The 26,934-nt window shown below is 45.8% G+C and overlaps 1 protein-coding gene across 1 annotated transcript; it reads left to right on the top strand.

Moving 5' to 3' along the window:
- The first annotated feature begins 629 nt into the window (after positions 1-629).
- LOC141172243 (uncharacterized) lies at positions 630-26,934 on the top strand. Its single transcript, XM_073656231.1, has 7 exons — positions 630-708; positions 11,047-11,197; positions 11,327-11,506; positions 11,580-11,703; positions 11,787-11,884; positions 12,083-12,173; positions 20,474-26,934. The coding sequence occupies exons 1-7, from the start codon at positions 683-685 to the stop codon at positions 21,526-21,528; spliced, it is 1,725 nt and encodes a 574-aa protein (XP_073512332.1). The 5' UTR covers positions 630-682; the 3' UTR covers positions 21,529-26,934.

The raw sequence follows: 26,934 nt of genomic DNA, 5'->3' as shown, positions 1-26,934 counted from the left end.
CTGCTCCATACACCTCGTACACGCGCGGCTCTGCTCCGTACGCCTCGTACACACGCGGCTCCGCTCCGTACACCTTGTACACGCACGGCTCTGCTCCGTACACCTCGTACACGCGCGGCTCTGCTCCGTACACCTCGTACACGCGCGGCTCTGCTCCGTACGCCTCGTACACACGCGGCTCCGCTCCGTACACCTTGTACACGCACGGCTCTGCTCCGTACACCTCGTACACGCGCGGCTCTGCTCCGTACACCTCGTACACGCGCGGCTCTGCTCCGTACGCCTCGTACACACGCGGCTCCGCTCCGTACACCTCGTACACACGCGGCTCTGCTCCGTACACCTCGTATACGTGCGGCTCTGCTCCGTACACCTCGTACACGCGCGGCTCTGCTCCGTACACCTCGTACACGCGCGGCTCTGCTCCGTACGCCTCGTACACACACGGCTCCGCTCCGTACACCTCGTACACACGCGGCTCCGCACACCTCGTACACACGCGGCTCTGCTACATCCACACTGTAAACCCCTCCTGACCCCACACATAAACTTCAGCTCATCCAGCACCATGACAACCAGCACAGCAGAGTCCTGCATCCACTGAGGCCCCTGATCATGTGACCCCTGACTCCTCCCCTCCTGTGACCTCATCACAGGTCCTGTGTGCACACAACAGCCATATATGTGGTGGTGGCTCTGCAGGTGGAGGTATGTGGAGACCCCCATTACTGGGCACAGGGGGCAATAACCCCTTCAGCACGGAGGCTCTTTTGGGGTCTTGTGTTGGCCCTTTATAAGAATCATAAGGTTTCTGTTCTGTTTCCTGTAATAGATACATATGACCCAACTATGGAGACAGGAAACGTATTGTTCTCAGAGTACAGGACCCCCCACAGTGTAATGCCCCTGTTATGCAGTATGTATGATGCCCCCACACAGTGTAATGTTCCCATAGTACCGCCATCCCCCCACACAGTACAATCAGAGGCATAACTAGGGTCTGATGGGACCCATTGCGAGATTTTGACCACCCCCCATCCTGATATATACAGTGGGTACGGAAAGTATTCAGACTTCTTTACATTTTTCACTCTTTGTTTCATTGCAGCCATTTGGTAAATTCTAAAAAGTTCTTTTTTTTCTCATTACAGTACACTCTGCACCCCATCTCGACTAAAAAGAAATGTAGAAATTTTTGCAAATTTATTAAAAAGAAAAACTGAAATATCGCATGGTCATAAGTATTCAGACCCTTTGCTCAGACACTCATATTTAAGTCACATGCTGTCCATTTCCTTGTGATCCTCCTTGAGATGGTTCTACTCCTTCATTGGAGTCCAGTTGTGTTTAATTAAACTGATAGGACTTGATTTGGAAAGGCACACACCTGTCTATATAAGACCTCACAGCTCACAGTGCATGTCAGACCAAATGAGAATCATGAGCTCAAAGGAACTGCCCAAGGAGCTCAGAGACAGAATTGTGGCAAGGCACAGATCTGACCAAGGTTACAAAAGAATTTCTGCATTACTTAAGGTTCCTAAGAACACAGTGGCCTCCATAATTCTTAAATGGAAGAAGTTTGAGACCACAAGAAATCTTCCAAGACCTGGCCGTCCAGCCAAACTGAGCAATCGTGGGATAAGAGCCTTAGTGAGAGAAGTAAAGAAGAACCTCAAGATCACTGTGGCTGAGCTCCAGAGATGCAGTAGGGAGATGGGAGAACGTTCCACAAAGTCAACTATCACTGCAGCCCTCCACCAGTCGGGCTTTTATGGCAGAGTGGCCCGACGGAAGACTCTCCTCAGTGCAAGACATATGAAAGACTGCATAGAGTTTGCTCAAAAACACATGAAGGACTCCCAGACTGTGAGAAATAAGATTCTCTGGTCTCATGAGATGAAGATAGAACTTTTTGGTGATAATTCTAAGCGGTATGTGTGGCGAAAACCAGGCACTGCTCATCACCTGCCCAATACAATCCCAACAGTGAAACATGGTGGTGGCAGCATCATGCTATGGGGGTGTTTTTCAGCTGCAGGGACAGGACGACTGGTTGTAATTGAAGGAAACATGAATGCGGCCAAGTACAGAGATATCCTGGATGAAAACCTCTTCCAGAGTGCTCTGGACCTCAGACTTGGCCGAAGGTTCACCTTCCAACAAGACAATGACCCTAAGCACACAGCTAAAATAACAAAGCAATGGCTTCAGAACAACTCTGTGACCATTCTTGACTGGCCCAGCCAGAGCCCTGACCTAAACCCAATTGAGCATCTCTGAAGAGACCTGAAAATGGCTGTGCACCAATGTTCACCATCCAACCTGACGGAACTGGAGAGGATCTGCAAGGAAGAATGGCAGAGGATCCCCAAATCCAGGTGTGAAAAACTTGTTGCATCATTCCCAAGAAGACTTGTGGCTGTACTAGCTCAAAAGGGGTCTTCTCCTCAATACTGAGCAAAGGGGCTGAATACTTATGACCATGTGATATTTCAGTTTTTCTTTTTAAAAAATGTGCATAAATTTCTACATTTCTGTTTTTTTTCAGTCAAGATGGGGTGCAGAGTGGACTTTAATGAGAAAAAAATGAACTTTTTAGAATTTACCAAATGGCTGCAATGAAACAAAGAGTGAAAAATTTACTGTTATACCAATTAAATATGTGAATAGAGTTGTTATAGACCCAGTCTGCGTACGGGCACTCTGACCTCTCTATGTACCAGATTAGATGTATGTTATGTATTTATGTTTTGAAAAATAAAATAAAAATGATGTTGAAAAAAAAAGAGTGAAAAATTTAAAGGGGTCTGAATACTTCCCGTACCCCCTGTATATGTATGTCCTTTATCCTGGGCCTCAACCTAGTATATGTCCCCCGTTCTGCCTCTGTTCTTTAGTGTATAGAAAAAAATAAACTATTACACTCACAGGGGCGAACATAGAAGTGATGGGGCCCCATAACAGAAGTATAATGCACAGCCCATAATCCTCCATACAGTATAATGCACAGCCCATAGTCTGTACATGTAGTATAATGCACAGCCCATAGTCTGTACATGTAGTACAATGCACAGCCCTTAGTCCGTACATGTAGTACAACCCCTGGCAAAAATTATGGAATCACCGGGCTCGGAGGATGTTCATTCAGTTGTTGAAAAAAAGTGTGGTACTCAGTAAGGGTAATTTCTTTCCGACCAAGCAGAGGGAAAAAATTATGGAATCACTCAATTCTGAGGAAAAAATTATGGAATCATGAAAAACAAAACACAAAATAACACTCCAATACATCACTAGTATTTTGTTGCACCACCTCTGGCTTTAATAACAGCTTGCAGTCTCTGAGGCATGGACTTAATGAGTGACAAACAGTACTCTTCATCAATCTGGCTCCAACTTTCTCTGATTGCTGTTGCCAGATCAGCTTTGCAGGTTGGAGCCTTGTCATAGACTATTTATCGGTCGACCATGACAGCACCACGAGAGAGGGGATCCGCCCACCAAGGATAGGAAACCTACAGGCTTAAATGTGGTCGGCCCTCCCTCGCCTCAGTTTGGTTTCCTGTCCTTGATGGAGGGAACCTATTGCAGGCCTTCAGGAAAGATAGTTCCTTATTTATCTCCTTCCAAGGGGTGAGGAAGGGGCTTAAGGTTACTAAATCCACCATAGCTAGGTGGATCAGGGAGGCTATTACTCTAGCCTATGTCTCCAGCGGTGAGGAAACGCCACAGGGGTTGAAGGCTCACTCTACCCGTGCGGTGGCAACCTCAGTGGCAGAGAAGACTGGTATCTCGATGGAAGACATATGTAAGGCTGCTACCTGGTCTTCTCCATCTACCTTCTATAGGCACTATAGACTGGAGTTGCTTGTTTCATCCAACCTCACATTTGGGAGAAGGGTGCTCCAGGCTGTAGTCACTCCCTAGACTTTTTCATCTCTGCAATTCTCTCGTGGTGCTGTCATGGTCGACCGATAAAGTCATAAGTTACTTACCGGTAACGGTATTTTTCGGAGACCATGACAGTACCCTTATATTCCCTCCCTTCACCTTATGGGAGCACTCCTCATCTATTAATTACAACCTTTTCTCACTTAGTGGTGTTGTATAAAAATGTTATTTTTATGATTGTTTTGCTATGTCTACTAACCTGGCAGTCCTCTCAATGCTCTGTAATCCAAACTGAGGCGAGAGGGAGGGCCGCCCCCTTTTAAGCCTGTAGGTTTCCTGTCCTTGGTGGGTGGATCCCCTCTCTCGTGGTGCTGTCATGGTCTCCGAAAAATCCTGTTACCGGTAAGTAACTTATGACTTTTCTTCAACTTCCACCAAAGATTTTCAATTGGATTGAGATCCGGACTATTGGCAGGCCATGACATTGACCTTATGTGTCTTCTTTCAAGGAATGTTTTCACCGTTTTTGCTCTATGGCAGGATGTATTATCATCTTGAAAAATGATGTCATCATCCCCAAACATCCTTTCAATTGATGGGATAAGAAAACTGTCCAAAATATCAATGTAAACTTGGGCATTTATTGAAGATGTAATGACAGCCATCTCCCCAGTGCCTTTACCTGACATGCAGCCCCATAGCATCAATGACTGTGGAAATTTGCATGTTCTCTTCATGCAGTCATCTTTATAAATCTCATTGGAACGGCACCAAACAAAAGTTCCAGCATCATCACTTTGCCCAATGCAGATTTGCGATTCATCACTGAATATGACTTTCATCCAGTCATCCACAGTCCACGATTGCTTTTCCTTAGCCCATTGTAACCTTGTTTTTTTCTGTTTAGGTGTTAATGATGGCTTATGTTTAGCTTTTCTGTATGTAAATCCCATTTCCTTTAGGTGGTTTCTTACAGTTCGGTCACAGACATTGATTCCAGTTTCCTCCCATTTGTTCCTCATTTGTTTTGTTGTGCATTTCTTGTTTTGGAGACATATTGCTTTAAGTTTCCGGTCTTGATGCTTTGATGTCTTCCTTGGTCTACCAGTATGTTTGCCTTTAACAACCTTCCCATGTTTTTTGTATTTGGTCCAGATTTTAGACTCAGCTGACTGTGAACAACCAACATCTTTTGCAACATTGTGTGATGATTTACCTTTTAAGAGTTTGATAATCCTCTCCTTTGTTTCAATTGACATCTCTCGTGTTGGAGCCATGATTCATGTCAGTCCACTTGGTGCAACAGCTCTCCAAGGTGTGATCACTCCTTTTTAGATGCAGCCTAACGAGCAGATCTAATTTGATGCAGGTGTTAGTTTTGGAAATGAAAATTTACAGAGTGAATCCATAATTTTTTCCCTCTGCTTGGTCGGAAAAAAATTACCCTTACTGAGTACCACATTTTTTTTCTTGATTTCTTTTAGTGTTTCTTAAAGCCATAAAGTTGCCATTTTAAATTACTTTAATGTTGTTGAAAAAAAAGCAGATCACAGACATGCCACAAAACTAAACAACTGAATGAAAATCCTCCGAGCCCGGTGATTCCATAATTTTTGCCAGGGGTTGTATAATGCACAGCCCATAGTCATACATGTAGTATAATGCACAGCCCTGGTCCATACATGTAGTATAATGCACAGCCCATAGTCATCCATGTAGTATAATGCACAGCCCACACTCTTACATGTAGTATAATGCACAGCCCATAGTCATACATGTAGTATAATGCACAGCCCATAGTCCATACATGTAGTATAATGCACAGCCCATAGTCCATACATGTAGTATAATGCACAGCCCATAGTCATACATGTAGTATAATGCACAGCCCATACTCATACATGTAGTATAATGCACAGCCCACAGTCATACATGTAGTATAATGCACAGCCCATACTCATACATGTAGTATAATGCACAGCCCATAGTCCATACATGTAGTATAATGCGCAGCCCATGGTCCATACATGTAGTATAATGCACAGCCCATACTCTTACATGTAGTATAATGCACAGCCCATACTCATACATGTAGTATAATGCACAGCCCATAGTCCATACATGTAGTATAATGCACAACCCATACTCATACATGTAGTATAATGCACAGCCCTGGTCCATACATGTAGTATAATGCACAGCCCATAGTCATCCATGTAGTATAATGCACAGCCCATAGTCATCCATGTAGTATAATGCACAGCCCATAGTCCATACATGTAGTATAATGCACAGCCCATAGTCATCCATGTAGTATAATGCACAGCCCATAGTCATCCATGTAGTATAATGCACAGCCCATAGTCCATACATGTAGTATAATGCACAGCCCATAGTCCATACATGTAGTATAATGCACAGCCCATAGTCCATACATGTAGTATAATGCACAGCCCATAGTCCATACATGTAGTATAATGCACAGCCCATAGTGATACATGTAGTATAATGCACAGCCCATACTCATACATGTAGTATAATGCACAGCCCATAGTAATACATGTAGTATAATGCACAGCCCATACTCATACATGTAGTATAATGCACAGCCCTGGTCCATACATGTAGTATAATGCACAGCCCATACTCATCCATGTAGTATAATGCACAGCCCATAGTCCATACATGTAGTATAATGCACTGCCCATAGTGATACATGTAGTATAATGCACAGCCCATAGTCCATACATGTAGTATAATGCACAGCCCATACTCATCCATGTAGTATAATGCACAGCCCATACTCATACATGTAGTATAATGCACAGCCCATACTCATACATGTAGTATAATGCACAGCCCACAGTCATACATGTAGTATAATGCACAGCCCATAGTCCATACATGTAGTATAATGCGCAGCCCATGGTCCATACATGTAATATAATGCACAGCCCATAGTCCATACATGTAGTATAATGCACAGCCCATACTCATCCATGTAGTATAATGCACAGCCCATAGTCCATACATGTAGTATAATGCACAGCCCATAGTCCATACATGTAGTATAATGCACAGCCCACACTCATCCATGTAGTATAATGCACAGCCCACAGTCATCCATGTAGTATAATGCACAGCCCATAGTCATACATGTAGTATAATGCACAGCCCATAGTCCATACATGTAGCATAATGCACAGCCCATAGTCATACATGTAGTATAATGCACAGCCCATAGTCCATACATGTAGTATAATGCACAGCCCATAGTCATACATGTAGTATAATGCACAGCCCATAGTCCATACATGTAGTATAATGCACAGCCCATAGTCATACATGTAGTATAATGCACAGCCCATAGTCCATACATGTAGTATAATGCACAGCCCATAGTCCATACATGTAGTATAATGCACAGCCCATACTCTTACATGTAGTATAATGCACATCCCACACTCTTACATGTAGTATAATGCACAGCCCACACTCTTACATGTAGTATAATGCACAGCCCACACTCTTACATGTAGTATTATGGCCAAGGGCACCGTGTAGTCGCTGATTTAAAGAAAACAGAACATTATACTCGCCTTCTCTCTGCTCCCTCGCCGCTCGGTGTCTTCTTTCTGGAGCTGCCGCTGACTTCAGCTACAAGTGACAGGAGAGCATGATGTTACTTCCATGCGCCCCCTAATGGCGTACATGCCGATGTCAGCTGCTGGCCTCTGATTGGTCAGCAGCGTGTATTGTGGCTCTTCAGCTGAATGTCAGTCCGAGAACACACATCCAGCTGAAGTAGGGGTCGGTCGCAGGAGCCACTGCGGTCATTAAGCCTCTCAATATAATGCTCTCATAGTACCTCTATTTCCCCACACCGTATAATGTTCTCACAGTACCGCCATCCCCCCACATACAGTATAATGTTCTCACAGTACCGCCATCCTCCCACATACAGTGTAATGTTCTCACAGTACCGCCATCTTCCCACATACAGTATAATGTTCTCACAGTACCGCCATCCCCCCCACATACCGTATAATGTTCCCACAGTACCGCCATCCCCCCACATACAGTATAATGTTCTCATAGTACCACCATCTCCCCACATACAGTATAATGTTCTCACAGTACCGCCATCCCCCCACACCGTATAATGTTCTCACAGTACCGCCATCCCCCCACATACAGTATAATGTTCTCACAGTACCGCCATCCCCCCACATACAGTGTAATGTTCTCACAGTACCGCCATCTTCCCACATACAGTATAATGTTCTCACAGTACCGCCATCCCCCCCACATACCGTATAATGTTCTCACAGTACCGCCATCCCCCCACATACAGTATAATGTTCCCACAGTACCGCCATCCCCCCACATACAGTATAATGTTCTCATAGTACCACCATCTCCCCACATACAGTATAATGTTCTCACAGTACCGCCATCCCCCCACACCGTATAATGTTCTCACAGTACCGCCATCCCCCCACATACAGTATAATGTTCTCACAGTACCCCCATCCCCCCACATACAGTATAATGTTGTCACAGTACCGCCATCTTCCCACATACAGTATAATGTTCCCACATTACCACCATACCCCCACATACAGTATAATGTTGTCACAGTACCGCCATCTTCCCACATACAGTATAAAGTTCCCACATTACCACCATCCCCCCACATACAGTATAATGTTCTCACAGTACCGCCATCTTCCCACATACAGTATAATGTTCCCACAGTACCGCCATCCCCCCACATACAGTGTAATGTTCCCACAGTACCGCCATTCCCCCACATACAGTATAATGTTCTCACAGTACCGCCATCCCCCCCACATACAGTATAATGTTCTCACAGTACCGCCATCCCCCCACATACAGTGTAATGTTCCCACAGTACCGCCATCCCCCCACATACAGTATAATGTTCTCATAGTACCGCCATCCCCCCACATACAGTATAATGTTCTCACAGTACCGCCATCCCCCCCACATACAGTATAATGTTCTCACAGTGCCACCATCCCCCCCACATACAGTATAATGTTCTCATAGTACCGCCATCTTCCCACATACAGTATAATGTTCTCACAGTACCGCCATCTTCCCACATACAGTATAATGTTCTCACAGTACCGCCATCCCCCCCACATACAGTATAATGTTCTCACAGTACCGCCATCTTCCCACATACAGTATAATGTTCCCACAGTACCGCCATCCCCCCACATACAGTATAATGTTCTCACAGTACCGCCATCCCCCCACATACAGTATAATGTTCTCATAGTACCGCCATCCCCCCACATACAGTATAATGTTCTCACAGTACCGCCATCCCCCCACATACAGTATAATGTTCTCATAGTACCGTCATCCCCCCACATACAGTATAATGTTCCCACAGTTCCGCAATCTTCCCACATACAGTATAATATTCCCACAGTACCGCCATCTTCCCACACCGTATAATGTTCTCACAGTACCGCCATCTTCCCACACACAGTATAATGTTCTCACAGTACCGCCATCTTCCCACATACAGTATAATGTTCTCACAGTACCACTATCCCCCCCACATACAGTATAATGTTCTCACAGTTCCGCAATCCCCCCACACCGTATAATGTTCTCACAGTACCACCATCTTCCCATATACAGTATAATGTTCCCACAGTTGCGCCATCCCCCCACATACAGTATTATGTTCCCACATTACCACCATCCCCCCACATACAGTATAATGTTGTCACAGTCCCACCATCTCCCCACATACAGTATAATGTTCCCACATTACCACCATCCCCCCACATACAGTATAATGCTCCCACAGTGCCGCCATCCCCCCACATACAGTATAATATTCCCACATTACCACCATCCCCCCCACATACAGTATAATGTTCCCACAGTACCACCATCTTCCCATATACAGTATAATGTTCCCACAGTTGCGCCATCCCCCCACACCGTATAATGTTCCCACAGTTCCACAATCTTCCCACATACAGTATAATGTTCCCACATTACCACCATCCCCCCACATACAGTATAATGTTGTCACAGTCCCACCATCTCCCCACATACAATATAACATTCCCACAGTACCGCCATCCCCCCACATACAGTATAATGTTCCCACATTACCACCATCCCCCCACATACAGTATAATATTCCCACATTACCACCATCCCCCCCACATACAGTATAATGTTCCCACAGTGCCACCATCCCCCCACATACAGTATAATATTCCCACATTACAACCATCCCCCCCACATACAGTATAATGTTCCCACAGTACCACCATCCCCCCACATACAGTATAATATTCCCACATTACAACCATCCCCCCCACATACAGTATAGTGTTCCCACAGTGCCACCATCCCCAATTTTATTTTATGTTTTAACACTTGGTTTTCTTTTTTTGGTGTTTTTCATGTAATATATGGAAGCCTACAGGAAAATGCTAATAGAAACATAATATCCAGGAAAAACCACTGTACATGGAGACATTAGCATCAAATAACTGTCTTGTTCTTACAAACACGCTCTTATAAATGAGATCTAACGTGATAAAAGATTACAACCTGGGGAAGACGGGAAACATTCATACAGACGGTCGGTGATGATGTAGTCAGTGACGGACTCTGGCCAAATTTGTTTCTAGAGCCGTATTAGAAGATGAAGATGTCGTCCTCATCATGAAGTTGTTATTTCTCATGCCATGTGTAATGTATATGACGAGAATTAACGTTATGGAAGATGAGTCTATAAGAAACGTATTCAGCTGCCGACTCCGAGGAAGAAACTGCTTGTTGTCTGTGGCCTAAAATATATAGGTTTTATTACTACGTCAGGGACAAAAGCAGAATGTTGTAAAATAATAAAAATACCATTGCTGCTTGGGTTTCTGGGTGATTCTTACTGAAGCAGTGGCCAACTTAGCCAGTGATTGGAAGTATGGAGGAGATGTCTAAGTCAGCAATTCAACTTATGTTCCAGTCCATAAAAACTAGAGAACACAACATCTACACATTCTATCTCCTGATATATTTCCCTTATTATCTCCAGTAATTGTATTATTACACAGAATTCTTTATGATGTTACATCGGCTCATCTTCTCATTCAGGTTTCTACAATATCAGATCCTCTCAGTGAAGATCTTCTATATTAAGAGAATTTTTCTGAATCACCTATCAAGGATGGACATGGACAGAGACAAGATGGTGGAGAGGATAATGCACCTCACCATAGAGATCCTCTTCCGGCTTACTGGAGAGGTGAGAGATTCTGATGACGTCACATTACATCATTCTTATCTATGGGAATAACAGATGGACAGAACTGGAGAGGTGAGGACTCTGGAAATGTCTGTAGTGAGATTTATTAATGTGTCTCTCCATAACCAGGATTACACAGTAGTGAGGAAGACCTCTAGTGAGCGCTGTCAGGTCCCTGTGTCTGAGGGATGGGGAAGACCCCTGAGCCCAATCACAGGATCTCCACCTCACCCCCTGATACACGAGGACATCAATGACCAGAAGATCCTAGAACTCACCTACAAGATGATTGAGCTGCTGACTGGAGAGGTGACACTGCTGGGACATTATACAGTAACGCTATGGAGGGATCGTGGGATGACGGTATCATTGTATGTGTCAGGTTCCTATAAGGTATCAGGATGTCGCTGTCTATTTCTCCATGGAGGAGTGGGAGTATTTAGAAGGACACAAAGATCTGTACAAGGACATCATGATGGAGGTTCCCCAGCCCCTCACATCACCAGGTAATAGACAGGACTAAATGCACACGGCCTATAATTATCTGTATGTAAAGAATGAATTCAGTCCCTGTATGTGTTTCCTCCAGATCTATCCAGTAAGAGGACAACACCAGAGAGATGTCCCCGTCCTCTTCTTCCACAGGACTGTAAACAAGAAGGTCCCAATGTTCCTCAGGATCATCAGGTAGGTGGAGAGAAGGTGTCCTGAGATCTCCCCTATGATGTGTAGGCGGCTGTCAAGGTCTTGTGCTCAGTCTTGTTTTATCCACCAGTATTATATGTTTTATACTTGTGTAATGAGAACTGTGGAGGTGGCAGGATTAGAGCTGATCATAGATGGGACTTCTCCATCTGTCTGTGACTTTTACGATATTTGTTTCAGGGTGAAGATCTGACCCATATTAATACTACAGAGACATATGTGAGGGGTGATGAGCGGTGTAAGGAGGAGATTCCTACATATGACTACCCAGGTGAGTAGTGACCACTAAATGCAGAGAAGTCACAGATTCTTCTCAGTCACCGGCTGTGGCTGCTTTATCGGTCGTGTAGTCCGGCCGTATCACAATCGTGTGATCACCATTTTCCCTCTAGACCACAACATTTTCCTCCATCCAAAAATGTTCACATAACTTTGTGTAATTGTAAAAGCCCTTTTATATAAAACTTACAACCTGGGGATCCACCTACCCCCTGGGATTAGTAGACGCTGACCGTTACCTGCCCAGATCTGTAAACTACAAAGCCAAATGACAGCGTACGTAGAAAGTGCTGACAAGTGAGAAAATCACTTGAAGAAAAATATTATGATGGGCCTGTAAGAGAAAGCGGAGGGTGATGATGCTGTTGGCTTCCTAGATCCCTGATATCTTATTGGATGAATCTACCTTCTCTCCCTTCTGTGCGGCTGAATGTGTTCGTATGGTCCCTACAAGACCAGGTCCAGTCTTTCTGGCCAAACTTCACTTTTATGATCGACAACATTAAATGTGCAGTGAGGGCCAAGTGTGAATTTCTGTACAACAACAACGGAGTTTCCCTTTATCCTGACTTTTCAAACTATCTTCAAACAGGATCTTGATAAACTACATAAATAACATTACACCTGTGCCATGATATGTCTCTAAGCTGTGCGTGGCTGATGGCTGTAATATACATCTATTCACGCCTGCAGGAGATGTGGTGGCATGGCTCGAGCCCTAGTTTCATGGATTCACTCCACGTCATAAATTCCATTATGTTTTCAATCCTTAGGAATTCAGATTCCTGCACAATCTCTCCTGAAATGGGGGCACTAATACTCTCTCTACTCTCCTGGTCAGGACTCATCATACCTCCAATGGTCCACCATAAATGACTGCGACTCCGGTTTAGTGTTGGAGCTCTCCCTTATATATACGTTGTTGTTGGGGATGTAACATATCTTTTATTCTGTCTTTTTTACAGGTTCATTCTCTATGATAGTTTGATTATGGTGGGATCGGTCTGACTCACTTATGTGTCTCTGTAACTCCATGGTGGTCTTTAAAAGAAGGTCTCCATTACGTCTTCCCAATGCCCGAGGTCTAGATTTAAGACCCCTCAGCTCTGCAGTATTATAAAAAGTTCTACTTCAATGTCTAATATTTCTTCTTGAAATTTATCTGACAGAAAATATTGTCCCTTACGATAGTTTAGATGATGAAGAGCCCCCGAGCCCCAGACTCTAATTACCCCAGAGAGGTTTCACCACTAGTTACTCACTATTTACTGAGAAGACTGTTCAGTTCGATCATTTCAGTAGATGTGTTATTATCTATATTCAGTTTTTGACTACAGCAGTTCGTTCCCAAAATTCTCTGATTTAACCCCTTCCTGCAGCCAGTTTTGTGTTCCTAATCAGGCACCATTTTTCAAATCTGACGTGTGTCACTTTATGTGGTGATAACTGTGAGATTCTTCACAAAGGATAATAGGAAACAAATGGACCTTACAAATTATTTCCAGCTACTCTTGAATGTGACAATCCCCTATATACGGTTGTACTCTACTGTCTGGGCACATGGCAGGGTAAGAAGGGAAGGAGCGCCATTTAGCTGTTTGAATGCAGATCTTGCAGATCCCAGAGGAGATGGGACACAACATTTGTAGAAACATTAATATGACAAAATGGCAGAAAACCAGAGCAATAGAAATCCCCATAAAGTGACTGAATTTTGGAAATTATAACCCTCAGTGAATTAATTTATAGGAGTAGTGACTATATTGACTCCACGGCCACTTTCTGGACATTAGCTCGCAGTTGATGTTGGAGAGTAAAAATTGCCCATTGGCCATTTTATTACCCAACACATAGTGCCCAGATTGTGCTCCAGGAGACACACACCGTAAATGAAGAGGGTTCTTCTCACTATAGTAATGCCAAATACATGGATGATAAATGTGGTTTGGACGCACTGCAAGGCTCGGAAGCAAGGGGGAGATTTGACTTTGGGAGAGCGGATATTGCTGGATTGGTTTATGGATGAGTAAAATTAATTATTGGTATCATTTTTGTCTACATAACATTGCTTGGTGGCTTCTTATTTCATATTTTGGAGGCAGAATGAACAAACAGTTGAACACCACAATCCAATGGTTCATCCTATGAAGTTTTTCCCCTTCTCCCATGACAGCACCACCTGAGAGAGGGTATCCACCCACCAAGGACAGAAACCTACTGAATAAAAAGGCGGTACCTCTCTTCCGCATCAGTTTTGGTTCCTGTCCTTGATGGGAGCCTCTCTAGGTGGTGCCTCGCCTACCTGATCGTGGGGTCTGGACCGTGGATCCCGGGATCGATGCGGCCTGGAGGCCATGAAGATGCAGCAGATGGTCCTCTGTTCCCAGCCCCATCTTGCTGATACCTGGGTCTGCGTGCGGGGGGGTGCCTTCCGGGGTCCTCTCCCATGTGCGCTGGGTCCTGCAGCTGGGTCTGCGCTCACATGGTGGCCCTGGCTGAGCGCGCCGGCAGGCAGGTCTTCCGGGCTGCGCATGTGCAGGGTTGCGTCGCGCCCTGTGACATAGCGCGCCGGGTTGTCCCCATTTGCAAGCGCGCCGGGAGCCGCTGGGCTGCGCATGCGCATGAGGGATCCTGCGGCGTAGCGCGCCAGCTGGCATTAAAAAAAAAAAAAAGAGTATATTTAATTTAGTAAAATAAAAATATATATAAAAAAAAATATATATATATATATATATATATATAAAAAAAATCCTGCATTAAGCAGAAAAGAGAGAGCACACTGCTGCCGGAAGGGGAGGAGCCCAAAGGAAGTGGAGTCCCTTATGCTTTTTAAGGATGGGAAGCAGTCGAGATGGCGGTGTCTGCATCCCCGTCATGATGAGTGAGGAGCCGCAGTCACCTGGGCAGCAGCTGTCACCGCCGCAGGAGGAACAGCAGCAGCCACAGCTGCCAAAGCAGCATAAACAGCTCAAGCAACCGGAGCATCGAGAGTCTTCCCATCATCGGAGCCACAGCAGTGGGGGTCGTACTAGTGCCGGCAGAACCGGTCAGAAGAAATCTCGTCAATCCACCTCCGCCAGATGGGAGCCTTCATGTGAACGGCAACCACCGCCTCCGGTACCCTGGTCTGAACGGCAGTGTGGTGAGTGATCTTCGTGAAAGTTCACCTTAGTAATGTGCTCTTCTCTGTTTTTTTTTCTCTTTTCTCTCCTTTCAGTTCTTTCTGGTTGTTAGGGACCAAAAAAGTGTAGTTCCAAGAATAAAAATAAGGAGTGTGCATTATGTAAAATTAACTTTCTCACCTCCTACGCTAAAAACCTTTGCTCGGATTGTATCCAGAGAACCACAGCAGAGGAGTCCCCTAGGTTTTCTATGGAATTAAAAACTTTGATCCAAACAGAGGTCAGGGATTCCTTAAAAGGCTTGACCTCGCGTAAGAAGAGGAAGCAGAAACGGGTTTCCTCGGACTCAGAGGAATCAGTAGAGTCCCGTTTCACGAAAGAATATCCTTCCCCCTCTGACCTCTCCTCATCATCGTCATCAGAGTCTTCGGATGATGATGGAAGGGGTAGGCCTTGTTTTTCGGTGGACAATACTGAAAGACTGGTTAAGGCTATTAGAGTGACTATGGGTATTGCTGATACCAAAGCTCCCAGAACAGTTCAGGATGTCATGTTCGGGGGCTTAGATCAGAAGAAGAGATGCACATTCCCAGTAAACGAGAGAATCAAGTCTCTTATAGATAGAGAATGGAAAAAAACAGAGAGGAAATACCCTTTTGAAGAGGAGGATGCAGCTAAGTGGGACAAAACCCCTAAAATTGATGTGGCCATCGCGAAGTCCTCAAAAAGATCCACACTGCCCTTTGAGGATTTGGGGACCCTAAAAGATCCGCTTGATAAAAAGGCGGAATCTTTTCTTTAACAGGCCTGGGAGTCAGCAGGGGCTCTAAAACTGGCAGTGGCAGCCACCTGCACCGCCAGGTCTATGATGATCTGGCTTCAACAGTTAGAAGACCAGATCAAAGGGAATGTCTCTAGAGAGAAAATTCTGTCAGATCTTCCTCTCGTGCAGGGGGCGGCTGCATTCCTTGCAGATGCATCGGCAGATTCAGTTAGGCTGGCTGCCAGGTCAGCAAATCTTTCTAATGCAGCCCATAGGGCATTATGGCTCAAGAGCTGGCCAGGGGATGTGCAGTCAAAATCTAAACTCTGCTCAATCCCTTGCGAGGGGGACTTTCTTTTTGGGAAGGCCTTAGATGATATCCTGGATAAAGCCGCAGACAAGAAACATGGGTTTCTGTGTCTGTTCCCCGATATAAGAGCTCCTTTCGGAAGAGGAAATAGAATCGGAGCAAGTTTCCCAGAGACCAAAGTGGCTGGAGAGACAGGAAGCCGAATAACAGAGGCTTCATGTTCGGGGGTCCATCCTCCGAGAGTAAGAAAGCCCCTAAGTGACAGACCTCCCCAGGTGGGAGGAAGGTTGTCCCACTTCCTTCCTGCCTGGGAAAAAATCTCGTCCAGTACTTGGATTTTAGGGATAATCAGGAGGGGGCTCAAGTTGGAGTTCAAAAACATTCCCAGAAACACCGTCAGGATTTCTGCCCCCAGAGGCCTAAGGGAGCAGATGGCCCTGCAGCAGGAAGTACTCACTTTTGTTGTGAAGGGGGTTCTAGTAGAAACACCTGTACCCGAGCAAGGAAGAGGGTTTTACTCAACTCTCTTCCTAATAAAGAAGCCGGATGGTTCCTTCAGAACCATTGTCAACTTGAAGAAGCTGAACGACCATTTGATCTACAGGCCATTCAAGATGGAATCAATAAAATCGGCCATAAAAATGTTGTTTCCGGACTGTTATATGCACGTCCTCGATCTGAAGGACGCTTACTACCACGTCCCAATCTTTCCTGCACACCAACAGTTTCTGAAGGTAGCTGTACAGTTCGGCAAGCACATAAGGCATTTTCAGTTTGCAGCTCTTCCCTTTGGCATCTCCATGGCTCCAAGGGTTTTTACAAAGATTATCCTGGAAGTCACAGCGTATTTAAGGGAAAAACATATCCTAGTCATCCCTTACCTGGACGATTTTTTAGTGGTGGGCAGATCAAAGCAACTCTGCGCACTGACTCTGGCGGAAGTCATGGCCAGTCTAAATGGCCTGGGTTGGATGTTAAATTTAGAAAAATCGAGACTAGAACCAAAAAAGGTTAAATCATTCCTGGGTCTCATTTTGGACTCCGAAAACCAGACCTGTCTTCTGCCAGAGGACAAGAAACTGAAGATCAGTTCCCTAATATCACGGGTAATCAGCAATCCAACCATGACCTTGAGAAATTCAATGTCTCTATTGGGTACAATGACAGCTTGTATCCCAGCAGTTCAGTGGGCCCAGTTCCATTCCAGACGTCTTCAGCAGGAGATCCTGACAGCAGACAGGCGACTAAGAGGTTGCCTGGATGGGAGAATATCCCTTCCAAGTGTAGTAATCAACTCGCTGGACTGGTGGAGGATTCCGGTAAATCTATCTCTGGGGGTTCCTTGGTCTTTCCAGGTGTCAGATACAATTACGACAGACGCAAGTGCAGAAGGCTGGGGTGCTCACCTGAGAGATCATTCAGTGCAAGGCCTCTGATCGGACAGCGAGACGGGTCTCTCCTCCAACATGAGGGAGCTGTTGGCAGCCAGAAATGCACTAGTAGAGTTCAGTTCTTTTCTCCAGGGTCATCACATCCGGATCATGTCGGACAACCGAACGACAGTCGCCTACATCAATCATCAGGGGGGTACCAGATCCCTTCCTCTGATGTTAGTAGCGGATCAGATCTTTCGTTTTGCCGAGAGTCATCTGTTAACGCTCTCGGTGCTGCATATAAAAGGAGAGGAGAACGTAAAAGCCGATTTTCTAAGTCATCACATCTTGAAACGAGAATGGGAGATGAATCCAGCGGTGTTCCAGCAGATTGTCGGCCGATGGGGACAACCTCAGATAAATCTGTTTGCAAACAAACACAATCGGAAAACCAAAATCTTTTGCTCCTTGAATCCAAAAGAGAGGCCGTTTGCGGTGGACGCGCTGCAAATTCCTTGGGATTTTTCCCTGGCCTATGCCTTTCCCCGTCTAATGCTGATCCCTACCATCCTAAGGAAGATCCGAGAAGAACAGGCGAGGGTTATATTGATCACGTTGTTTTGGCCCAAGAGACCATGGTTCACTTGGATGAAGAGAATGTCCCAAGCGGATCCATGGGTTCTTCCGGACACCCCAGATCTCCTCAGGCAGGGCCCAGTCTTCCATCCCCAAAGATCGGGCCTGCATTTGACGGCCTGGATTTTGAAAGGTTGCTACTAGCGCAAGAGGGGTTTTCTCCAGATCTAGTTACTACTCTACTGGCGAGTAGGAAGCAGGTGACGACTAGGATCTATGGCAGAACCTGGGCTAAATTTCTGTCTACCTCAGGTCAGTCCGCCAAAGGGAGGGTTCCTATTGGGGCCATACTGGAATTCCTTCAGAAGGGTTTAAGCATGGGGTTAGCCACCAGTACCCTTAAGGTACAAGTATCAGCTCTGGGGGCACTATATAATTGCGACTTGGCGGCGAATAGGTGGATCATCAGATTCATTAAAGATTGCAGTAGATCCAGACCTATTCCTACTCCAAGGATGCCTCCTTGGGACCTTAATCTGGTTCTAGAAGCGCTAACAAAACCTCCCTTTGAGCCCTTAGATGAAGTTTCAGAAAAAATTCTAACTTTAAAGACAGCCATGCTGGTAGCTCTAACGTCAGCTCATAGAATTAGTGATCTGCACGTTCTGTCAGTTAACAATCCGTTCACTCAAGTGTGTATGGATAGAGTAATCTTACGACCAGATCCGGCCTATCTTCCAAAGGTAGCCTCCAAATTCCATAGAACACAAGTAATTACTCTCCCTTCCTTCTATCCTAACCCTAGAGATTCTGAGGAACATAAGCTTCACACCTTAGATGTTAAGAGGGTATTAGTCCAGTATTTGGAGGTGATGAAGGCCTGGAGGAAAAGTAACGCCTTATTCATCTCCTTTCAGGGGGCTAGGAAAGGGCTTAAGGTTACAAGGGGGACCATAGCTAGGTGGGTCAGGGACACCATGGCTTAGCATACTCTTCTAGCAATCTGCCAGTTCCAGAGAACCTGAAGGCCCACTCCACCAGAGCTGTAGCTGCTTCCTGGGCTGAGAAGGCGGATGTGCCCATCGACATCATATGATCATATGTAAGGCGGCAACTTGGTCATCCCCCACTACATTTTACAAGCATTACCGTCTTGACCTTTCCTCTTCTACTGATCTGTCCTTTGGGAGGAAGATTTTGCAAGCGGTGATCCCTCCCTCTGGTGTCTGATCTCTCTAAATCTCTCAGGTGGTGCTGTCATGGGAGAAGGGGAAAAGTGTTATGATCTGCTACAGAGACTAAGGAAAGACAGGAGATCTGTCCCTACAATAGAACTAAACTAGATCCCTACGATGTAACGGGGAACCTGATCCTGCGATCAGACCCGCTAAAGTCCTCGGCTAGTCTGTACGAAGACCTATAGATGTGAGGGAGGAATCCCTACAAGAACTAGGGACTGGGATAAGTTGGACACCTCCTAGCAGAAATAGTAGCAGTCAAAGACAAACACACAACAAAAAGCATAGAGGTCAGAAGACCTAGCAAAACTAACAGAGAACGGCAACAGAGCACCAAGCTAGCTCAAGAGTAGTAAATACAATGAAGTCCAGCAAGGCAAGGAGGGCGGAGCCGGATTAAATAGGCAAAAATGGTCATGTGACCAGCAAACTCAAAAAAACCTAACAGGAGAGTTCTAACAAAAAGATCCTAGTTACTTACCGGTAACGGGATTTTACAGAGCCCATGACAGCACCCTATTAATTCCCTCCCCTTTATCACTTATGGTGTGCACTTCTTAGGGTGTTTTATTAGAAATGTTTAGGTGACAGTTATGTACTAACCTATTTTTCGGAGGCCCTCTCATGCTCTGAAACAAAAACTGATGTGGAAGAGAGGTACCGCCTTTTTATTCAGTAGGTTCCTGTCCTTGGTGGGCGGATACCCTCTCTCAGGTGGTGCTGTTATGGGCTCTGTAAAATCCCGTTACCGGTAAGTAATTCGGATCTTTCTATTAGACTGTGAATTGTCATTCACTGTCATTCTGTCAATAAGTTGTCATTTCTACAGACATTTTAAGTAGAAATGTTCAAAAATATAAATTTCAAGGATGTTTTATTCAAAATTAATAATTGTTTTTTTTCTTGGCAGATGACTGTACCAGGAGATCAGAGGGACAGGAGATTTTTAAATCAGATGATATTGAGATCCCACAGGATACAATTGAAGTGAATGCCATTACTCCAGATCTACCATCATCCCTTCATAGAAAAGACCTGTCATCTGATCCTATGAAACAGGTCCTGCCTTCTGATTCATTACCGACTACTAAGGAAAGTCAAAATAAAAAAATAAGAATTGAAAAACAAACTGCTTCTAAAGCAAAGAAGACATTTTCACTTTCAGAAAATGGAAATAGTTTTACCCTCGAAAAGTCTATAAGTCAAAAAATACACACAGTGGACAATAGATTTTCTTGTTCCAAATGTGGGAGAGGTTTTAACCGTAAATCAGTTTTTGTTATTCACCAGAGAACCCACACCGGGGAGAAGCCTTTTTCATGTTCAGAATGTGGGAAATGTTTTAACCGGAAATCAGTTCTTGTTAGACATCAGATAATTCACACAGGGGAGAAGCCTTTTTCCTGTTCAGAATGTGGGAAATGTTTTATCCTGAAATCAGATTTGGTTCATCACCAGAGAACTCACACAGGGGAGAAGCCTTTTTCATGTTCAGAATGTGGGAAATTTTTTAACCATAAATCAACTTTGGTTAAGCACCAGAGATCTCACACAGGGGAGAAGAAGCCTTTTTCATGTTCAGAATGTGGGAAATGTTTTTACCATAAATCAGCTTTGGTTAAGCACCAGAGAACTCACACAGGGGAGAAGCCTTTTTCCTGTTCTGAATGTGAGAAATGTTTTATCCAGAAATCAGATCTTGTTAGACACCAGAGAACTCACACAGGGGAGAAGCCATTTTCATGTTTAGAATGTGGGAAATGTTTTAACCATAAAACAGCTTTGGTTGACCACCAGAGAATTCACACAGGGGAGAAGCCTTTTTCATGTTCAGAATGTGGGAAATGTTTTAACCGTAAATCAGATCTTGTTAGACACCAGAGAATTCACACAGGGGAGAAGCATTTTTCATGTTCAGAATGTGGGAAATGTTTTAACCGGAAATCAGCTTTAATTAAGCACTAGAGAACCCACACAGGGTAGAAGCCTTTTTCCTATTCTTTTTTTTAAAATCCAATAAATTTTTGAGGTTTTCTCATTAGTTTTTTTTTTTTTACAAAACAAGAAACCAGTACATACAATAATAAAATAACATACATGCATCTCTCCGATATATCCTTTCAGCTTGCCCATTACCGTCTGATAACTTGCTGTTACTATATCTTACAATTAACATTCCACATTCTTGAAATCTCTTATATAAGCATAATATTGTAATAAACATTAGAATCCTCTACACATATAGGTGTGCTATATTACCCAGACCACATGTTAAGGAATTCCAATACACAATGAAACATTAGACCTCGTCAATGCCTCCCTTCCTCCATAAGTCAAATTGTCTCTCCATCAATAACCCCCTTGATGGCATTCCCGGTGTATCCAACCATAAGTCTCATATTTTCTCAAATTTATTCATTGAGTTTCGTTTTTTATATACCCCTTTTTGTAATCTGATAATATTATTTATCCTATTTTTGAGTTCACTAATTTCTGGGGGTGAGGGGTTAATCCATTTGGATGCAATATGTTTCCTAGTTTGAAATAAAATATGTGAAATCCCTATTGAAATTGGGTCAAATTCCATATAATCTTCTAATATACCTAATAGGCATTTTTTGGGTCTGGTTGAATATCTATTTTATATTCCCTCTTTATAATAGACAGAACTCCTTTCCAGCATTTACCTGACTCCCGGCATTCCCATAGCGTATGTAATAGGCCCGCATCATCCATTTTACATCTTGGACATTCACCATCAGTCCGGTATCCTATGTTACATAGGAATCTTAGTATTTCCCTTCTCTAATACCAACTTAACAAAAGTATTATGTTTTACCCAAAAGGGAGTCCATTTTGATTGTGCATTAAATGATGCCGAAACTGTAAATATCTATAGAATTGTGTCAACCCAAATCCCCCCTTTAATTGATCAAAGCACTTAAGGATCCCTTCAGACAATATGTTTTATATCGTATATACCGTATTTTTCGGACTATAAGATGCACTTTTTTCCTTCAAAATTTTGGAGGAAAGTAGGGGGTGCATCTTACAGTCCGAATGTGGCTTATAAATAATACTCTGGCTGGTTGAGGAGCGGGGCACAGGAGGCAAGAGCCGCCTGCTGCAGCCTACACTGTGCTCGGTGCTAATGAAAATGACTATTCACTGCTCCCCACGCCCATGGGGGTGAATATTCATGGTCTTTAGTAGCGGGCACACGCGATCGCTCAGCAGCAGTATCCGCGCTGCGGCTACACTGTGTGCCGGTTATTAAGGAGAATGAAGTCACAGCTCCCCATGCATACAGTTCCGGTGTGGGGAGCAGTGACTATTCCCGCAGCTCATCTCACCTTGTGAGGGCGCATGGCAGTGAGATCAGCTGCTGGTAGACAGGATTCAGCGATGGAGCAGAGGGGAGGAAGGTGAGTAGAAGCGTTTTTTGTTTTCTTTTTGCAGCGTGATGGAGATAAGGGTTGCCATGCATACCAGGAAGAGGGACGAGGGGTGCCATGCATGCCAGGAAGAGGGATGAGGGGAGCCATGCTTACCAGGAAGAGGGATGAGGGGTGCCATGCATACCAAGTAGAGGGATGAGGGGGACCATGCATACCAGGAAGAGGGATGAGGGGGGTCATGCATACCAGGAAGAGGGATGAGGGGGACCATATATAGATGGATAAGGATGAGGGGGGCCTTGCATTCCAGGATAGGGATGAGGGGTGCCATGCATACCAGGATAGCGATGAGGGGGCCATGCATACCAGGAAGGGGGATGAGTGGTGCCATGCATACCAGGAAGAGGAACGTGGGGGGCCTTGCATACCAGGATAGGGTTGAAGGGTGCCATGCATAGCAGGATAGGGATGAGGGGGCCATGCATACGAGGAAGGAGGATGAGGGGTGCCATGCATACCAGGAAGAGGGACAAGGGGTTCCATGCATACCAGGAAAAGGAACGAGGGGGGCCTTGCATACCAGGATAGGGATGAGGGGTGCCATGCATACCAGGATAGGGATGAGGGGGGCCATGCAGACCAGGAAGAGGGACAAGGGGTGCCATGCATACCAGGAAGAGGGATGAGGGGGCCATGCATACCAGGATAGGGATGAGGGGGCCATGCATACCAGGTAGAGGGACAAGGGGTGCCATGCATACCAGGAAGAGGGATGAGGGGGCCATGCATACCAGGATAGGGATGAGGGGGGCCTTGCATACCAGGATAGGGATGAGTGGTGCCATGCATACGAGGATAGGGATGAGGGGTGCCATGCAAACGAGGATAGGAACGAGGCATCCCATGCATACCAGGATAGGGATGAGGGGGGCCTTGCATACCAGGATAGGGATGAGGGGTGCCATACATACGAGGATAGGGATGAGGGGTGCCATGCAAACGAGGATAGGAACGAGGCATCCCATGCATACCAGGATAGGGATGAGGGGGGCCTTGCATACCAGGATAGGGATGAGGGGGCCATTCATACCAGGAAGGGGGATGAGGGGTGCCATGTATACCAGAATAGGGATAAGGGGTGCCATGCATACCAGGATGGGGATGAGGGGTGCCATGCATACTAGGATGGGGATGAGGGGTGCCATGCATAACAGGATGGAGGGGTGCCATGCATACCAGGAAGAGGGATGAGAGGGGCCTTGCATACCAACAGGGATTCGGAGTGCCATGCATACCAGGATAAGGATGAGGGGTGCCATGCATACCAGGATAGGGATGAGGGGGCCATGCATACCAGAAGGGGGATGAGGGGTGCCATGCATACCAGGAAGGGGGATGAGGGGTGCCATGCATACCAGGAAGAGGGGTGCCATGCATACCAGGAAGAGGGACGAGGGGTGCCATGCATACCAGGAAGAGGGACGAGGGGTGCCAGGCATACCAGGGGTGCCATGCATACCAGGAAGAGGGACTAGGGGTGTCATGCTTACCAGGAAGAGGAATGAGGGGTGCCATGCTTACCAGGAAGAGGGATGAGCGGGGCCATGCATACCAGGAAGAGGGATGAGCGGGGCCATGCATACCAGGAAGAGGGATGAAGGGTGCCATGCATACCAGGATAAGGATGAGTGGTGCCATGCATACCAGGATAGGGATGAGGGGGTCATGCATACCAGGAAGAGGAATGAGGGGTGCCATGCGTACCAGGAAGAGGGATCAGGGGTGCCATGCTTACCAGGAAGAGGGATGAGCGGGGCCATGCATACCTGGAAGAGGGATGAGAGGGGCCATTTATACAAGGATATGGATGAAGGGTGCCATGCATACCAGGATAGGGATGAGGGGTACCATGCATACCAGGATAGGGATGAAGGGGTGCATGCATACCAGGATGGGGATGAGGAGTGCCATGCATACTAGGAAGAGGGATGCCATGCATACCAGGAAAAGGGATGCCATGCATACCAGGATAGGGATGATGGGGGCCATGCATACCAGGATAGGGATGAGGGGTCTCATGCATACGAGGATAGGGATGAGGGGGTCCATGCATGCAAGGATAGGGATGAGGCATGCCATGCATACCAGGATAGGGATGAGGGGTGCCATGCATACGAGGATAGGGATGAGGGGGGCCATGCATGCCAGGATAGGGATGAGGCATGCCATGCATACCAGGATAGGGATGAGGGGTGCCATGCATACGAGGATAGGGATACGGGGGGGCATGCATCCCAGTATAGGGATGAGGGGTGCCACACATACCAGAAATGGGGGTGAGAGGTGCCATGTATACCAGGAAGAGGGACGAGGGGTGCCATGCATACCAGGAAGAGGGACTAGGGGTGCCATGCTTACCAGGAAAAGGGATGAGGGGGACCTTGCATACCAGGATAGGAATGAGGTGGGCCTTGCATACCAGGATAGGGATGAGGGGTGCCATGCATACAAGGATAGGGATGAGGGGTGCCATGCATGCCAGGATAGGGATGAGGGGGCCATGCATACCAGGATGGGAATGAGGAGTGCCATGCATACCAGGAAGAGGGATGCCATTCATACTAGGATGGGGATGAGGGGTGCCATGTATACTAGTATGGAGGGGTGCCATACATACCAGGGTGAGGAGTGTCATGCATACCAAGATGGAGGGTGTCATACATACGAGGATGAGGGGTATCATGCATGCCAGGATGAGGGGTGCCTTGCATGCCAGGATAGGGATAAGGAAGGGGTACCATACATACCAGGGCTGTGGAGTTGGTAAGCCAAACCTCCGACTATGACTCCTCAATTTCCATGACTATGACTCCTCAATTTCCATGACCACGACTCCGACTCCCTCATACATGGCTCATGTTTAAGTGATGAATTTACTGTAGCACAGATTAATCTCAGCTAAAAGTCCAGACCCTTAGATCAGGAATAGGACAGACATTTATAGGACATTTCATAACTTTCCCAAATTCTTATGAAAAAATATTCCACACAAACTGCATTGAACTACTGTACCCAATTTATTATATATCGGGTCCATTTTATTCCGACTCCACCAAAATGGGCTCCGACTCCACAGCCCTGATGCATACCAGGATGGAGGGGTGCCATGCATACCAGGATAGGGCATTGGGGTGTCACGCATAATAGGAAGGGGGGCATATACAGTATACCAGGGTGGGTGATATTAACAGAATTGGGGGACATTACCCCTATAACAGTGTCAGCAGCAGACTCCCTCCCCCATAACAGTGCATCATGAACACATTTTTTGCTTACATTTTTTTTCTATTTTCCTCCTCGAAAACCTAGGTGCGTCTTATGGTCCGGTGCATCTTATAGTCCGAAAAATACAGTATACCTTTATCCATCCAACTGCGAAATCCCTCTAATTTATAGGACTCAGCATATTTATTATTAAACCATATCTATAATATAAGGCGGGATGCGTGTCTCTGTCTGAAGCCTCTATAGACTGCGCATGCGTGATTCGCAGTCTGGCTCCAGAGAGAAGCAGACATCCAGCCGTTACAGGTAAGAGGAGTGTATGGTGCTGGAGATCACGGTATGCGTATACACTGAACACATACCGCGATCTCTGGCGCCATACTTACATACTTACCTGACCGGGAGGAGCGTTGCCGCGGCGCCTCTCTTCGCTGGGACCGGAGGCGGAGTGAAGGCGTCGGACCGGCACGTGCGCATTGCGCTATCCGGCGCCATTTTACTGAAGACACATTTGCAGTGCTCCAGCGCCGCACTCCTCCCCCGGCCTCCGGCAGAAGAGGACACAGCAGCGCTGGAGCACAGAGAAGAGAGGTGAGTATAACTGTTTATTTTTTTTGTATGTGTGTACAGTGTGAAAGGGATGAGGGGGCCACACATAACAGGATTGTGGGGTAAGGGGACCATGCAT

This window comes from Phyllobates terribilis, unplaced genomic scaffold, assembly GCF_046119375.1.
Source record: "Phyllobates terribilis strain yellow unplaced genomic scaffold, ASM4611937v1 Scaffold_12__6_contigs__length_324123572, whole genome shotgun sequence".
Lineage (NCBI taxonomy): Eukaryota > Metazoa > Chordata > Amphibia > Anura > Dendrobatidae > Phyllobates > Phyllobates terribilis.
Note: the sequence above shows the minus strand (reverse complement) of the source record. Positions and strands in the feature narration are given on the sequence as shown.

Coding starts and splice junctions, on each gene's coding strand:
- LOC141172243 (XM_073656231.1), top strand. CDS start 683: ATGTGGTGGTGGCTCTGCAGGTGGAG. Junction 709..11,046: donor TGGTGGCTCTGCAGGTGGAG/GTATGTGGAGAC, acceptor CTTCTCATTCAG/GTTTCTACAATATCAGATCC. Junction 11,198..11,326: donor TCTTCCGGCTTACTGGAGAG/GTGAGAGATTCT, acceptor CTCCATAACCAG/GATTACACAGTAGTGAGGAA.